This window comes from Citrus clementina, unplaced genomic scaffold, assembly GCF_000493195.1.
Source record: "Citrus clementina cultivar Clemenules unplaced genomic scaffold, Citrus_clementina_v1.0 scaffold_8, whole genome shotgun sequence".
In the NCBI taxonomy this organism is placed as follows: domain Eukaryota; kingdom Viridiplantae; phylum Streptophyta; class Magnoliopsida; order Sapindales; family Rutaceae; genus Citrus; species Citrus x clementina.
In genome coordinates this window covers 7,227,055-7,230,758 of record NW_006262022.1, presented here as the reverse complement: position 1 = coordinate 7,230,758, position 3,704 = coordinate 7,227,055, and the positions used below count along the sequence as shown (strand labels likewise).

At 35.8% G+C, this 3,704-nt stretch overlaps 1 protein-coding gene across 1 annotated transcript in view; it reads left to right on the top strand.

Annotated features, from left to right (window-relative positions):
* Nucleotides 1-3,256, top strand: part of LOC112096306 (disease resistance protein At4g27190-like) — a 3,765-nt gene extending 509 nt beyond the window's left edge. The window contains 4 exon segments of the mRNA XM_024179730.1: nucleotides 3-1,591; nucleotides 2,143-2,892; nucleotides 2,894-2,920; nucleotides 3,218-3,256. Coding sequence (XP_024035498.1) covers nucleotides 3-1,591; nucleotides 2,143-2,892; nucleotides 2,894-2,920; nucleotides 3,218-3,256 — 2,405 coding nt within the window.
* The last annotated feature ends 448 nt before the right edge of the window (nucleotides 3,257-3,704 follow it).

The window sequence follows — 3,704 nt, the reverse complement described above, 5'->3', positions numbered from 1 at the left end:
AGTGGCGTTGGATTGGTATCAAGCTGAGTCAATCGAAGATGCTAGGAGCCTAGTGAGTGGAACGATTAATGAGCTCAAAGCGTCTTCACTGCTGTTAGACGCTGGTAATGACAGATTTGTAAAAATGCATGACATTGTACGTGACGTAGCCTTATGGATAGGCTCAATGGAGAAAAAATATTTAACTAGTAAGGTTGGCATTGGATTGGCGGAACAGGCAGTGGAACAATACAGAGGAATCTCTTTGATGGGAAATGAAAAAGAAGAGCTTCCAAGTGGTTTGGTATGCCCTAACCTTCATATTTTGCGACTGGAGACTACTGAATATGACTATCAATTGCATGTTCCAGAACATTTTTTCGAAGGGATGCTAGCATTGAAAGTTGTTACTATAATAGGAGGAGTCATTTCACTTAAATCGCTTCAATTCCTCACCAACCTCGAAGTTCTGCAGTTGATTCGATGTAACGTGAGTGACGCGTCTTTCCTTGGAAAGTTGAAGAGACTTCAAATTCTTTGTGTCAAGGGGTCGCCCATTGAAATTCCTGAAGAATTTGAAGATCAACTTAGTAGATTGAAACTTCTTATATTCATTGATTCTGGTTCTACTTCTCCTATTACGATAAAAAAATTTCCTCAATTAGAAGAATTTTATGGTTGGATAAAAGATTGGGAGGTTGAGAGGATGAGTGCAGAAGAAAGTTACGCTAGGGCGGCTGAGTTGAACTCCCAACCCGACGGTGATGAAATCCAAGATGACGATGGAAAGACTTTACGCACTGACAAAAAAATTTCACGTCTTCCAGAAGACTTTACATTCCCGAAATTGCAAATGTACTTCGTCAGTAACTGGAACAAACTTAAAGTTGGAATGGAAAAAGGTGAAATTTTTGGACAGAGAAGGTGCTTAATGATTAGTAATTGTGAAGCGACCTCGCTCGGTATTTTTTCAGCATTGTATCAAGAACTGGAAATTCTTTATTTAAGTGGGATTGTAGGTTGTCAATATATTTTGCCAAGCATAGATGAAAGGGGCTTAAATGAGTTGAGTTGTCTTTTTGTCAACAACTGCAAAGAATTAGAATGCATAATGGATGCCTCTGAGTTGCCGCATAGAAAGAGTGGGAATCCTGTGATGCTCTCAAGATTAGCAGAGTTATCTATGTGGGAATTGCCAGAACTGAAGTGGATATGGAAGGCGCCCGCCCAACATGTGATCAGCCTCCAAACTCTTACAGAATTGAATGTGCATAGGTGCAACAAGTTGACATATATCTTCACGTTGTCACAAGCTCGAAGTTTGGAGCAGCTTAAAAGTCTCTATGTAAGGGAATGCGAGAGACTGGAATGTATTGTCAAAGCAAAGTTTGATCACAATGAAGGGGAAATAAGTGTCCGAGATGGAAATACGATGCTCGCCCTCCCTTTATTGAGAAAATTAACACTTGATGATCTCCCACAACTCATGAGCTTCTGTTCAGAAAATTATTGTTCAATTTGGACATCATTGGAAGAGTCACACCTTAGGCACTGTCCCAACTTGACCGTCAATAGTACTGAACTTGAAGCCAATTTGCAGTATCTTGAAGAGGTATGTTTGTTTGTGTTTACGTTATTTCTTTTCCTTTAATTTTACTCAAAATGATAGTTTAACAATAAAATCAGCCATTAATTATTTGGTCGTATGGAGATGATGATGATAGTGGATGTGGTGATGATAATAATAATGCTCAAATATCTTAGGGAAATTCTTTTATTTTAGGGCCTACAATCATTCTTCAAATGAAAGTCATATCTCATTTTGGTATAGAAAGAATTGATGCAAACACTTTTGAAGTGTATATAATATAACTCAAATTCAATTAATTAGCTGATCAAGCCATAGAAATTAATAGAATACTAATTTTTCTTAAACAATCTAATGTCACCTTTATATCACTTCACATGATCTCTTCTAACTAATTTCATTTAAAAAAATTCCATTACTTTTTAATTATTTTATTAGTTTACATATGTATTATTACATTTTTGTATTGATTTTGTTTTCTGTTTTTGTTTTTGCGGTGCTCATCACTTATCATGTGATAATCCTAGCTGCTAATAGATTTTAATAACATCAAGTTATTTATTTATTTGTCTCAGAACTTAAAAATTCTAAATGTGGAAAATTGTTCCCATTTGAGTGACATGATTCTAGCACTGTTGAAGCACAGCTTAAAAAATTTGGAATATTTGGGTATTACCCAACTTGGAGTACAAGTGGTATTTCAATTGGAAGCTATTATCACTGAGGGACAAGAAAACAAATTATTCCCATGTTTGAAGACATTGTACTTGCACGATCTTCGAGAACTGCAAGTATTATATCATGAAGGACCCACGCATAATTTTAGCCCGCAAAATCTTACAGAATTAACTGTAGGGGGGTGCACTATGCTGAAACGTCTCCTCTCATCAACACTTGCTCGAAATCTATTACAATTGGAGGCATTGGTTATTTGGAATTGCTTGGAATTAGAGCAAATCATTGATAAGGATGAGGATGAGGATCATCTCCTACCTGTATGTTTCCCAAAACTCAACTATATCTCTATCAGTCATTGCCCCAAACTAAAGCATCTATTTCATATCAGCGTAGCTCCAAGTCTTGAAAAACTGAAGTACCTATGCATAACAGCTAATGATGAATTAGAAGAACTATTCTGGCATAAAGATGGAGCAGATGTCATGAATTATAACGAAATTGTTATGAATGAACTTCGGGACTTGAAACTGAGAGGTTTACCAAACCTCACCAACTTTTGGCCTGCGGGTTATCAAATCCCATTTCCATCTGCATCCTATGAAGATGTTCGTAATTGTCCCAAGCTTCGTGCAAATTCAGAAGGAGACAGATGATTCCGAGAATTCTGGAGCAGAGGTAAGCTCTTGAGAACTTTAATTAATTGACTCCATATATAATTGGTTCATGTTTTCATTTGTGATAGCTGATTGATTCATCCTCAAATCAAGAGACCCTCTTTACATAAAAATACATATTGACATTAATTTCACAGATGAGCCACAGAATTCTACCAAAATTTTCTTTCTAATACTTTTTTTTAATGTTTTCTTTTCTTCTTGTTATAATATTCTCTGTTTGCATTTTTTATTTTACTCAACATTCATGGTTAATGCCCAAGATGCTAACAAGCTTTGTTCTGTACTTGTTTTCCAGGTGGATGATATTATTGCGGGCTTAAATTGTGAAGACTAAAGTTTCAAGGCTTTGTTGTATGTATCCCAAGGTTTGTTCAACTTCAAAATTTTACATGTTCCTTTTGCGTTCGTTGTTTCTTCAATTGTTAGACCTTTGGCAAATTTGGTGGCTAAATTAATGGCCTTTTCGATGGGCACTAATTGGGCCAATTTAGTTGTAGCACGCATTTTGTATTGAGGAACATGAAAATGTTCTAGCTTTCTAGACGGCAAGAAAGTGTGTAATGTTGTGACAGCAATAATTTTTACTTTTTATGTGATAGTATTGGATATTTTTGGATTTTGTGAAGTGAGATTTTATAAACTTATAAATGGGTTCATTATAAATATGTGTTTCTCATTTTCTGGTACCCGTATTTTTTGTTAGCCACCCGTTCTCATTGGCTTGTGGAATGTGCATTTGAAAGAGCATTTTGTGAAATGATTTTACTCAATTATGCTTTGGA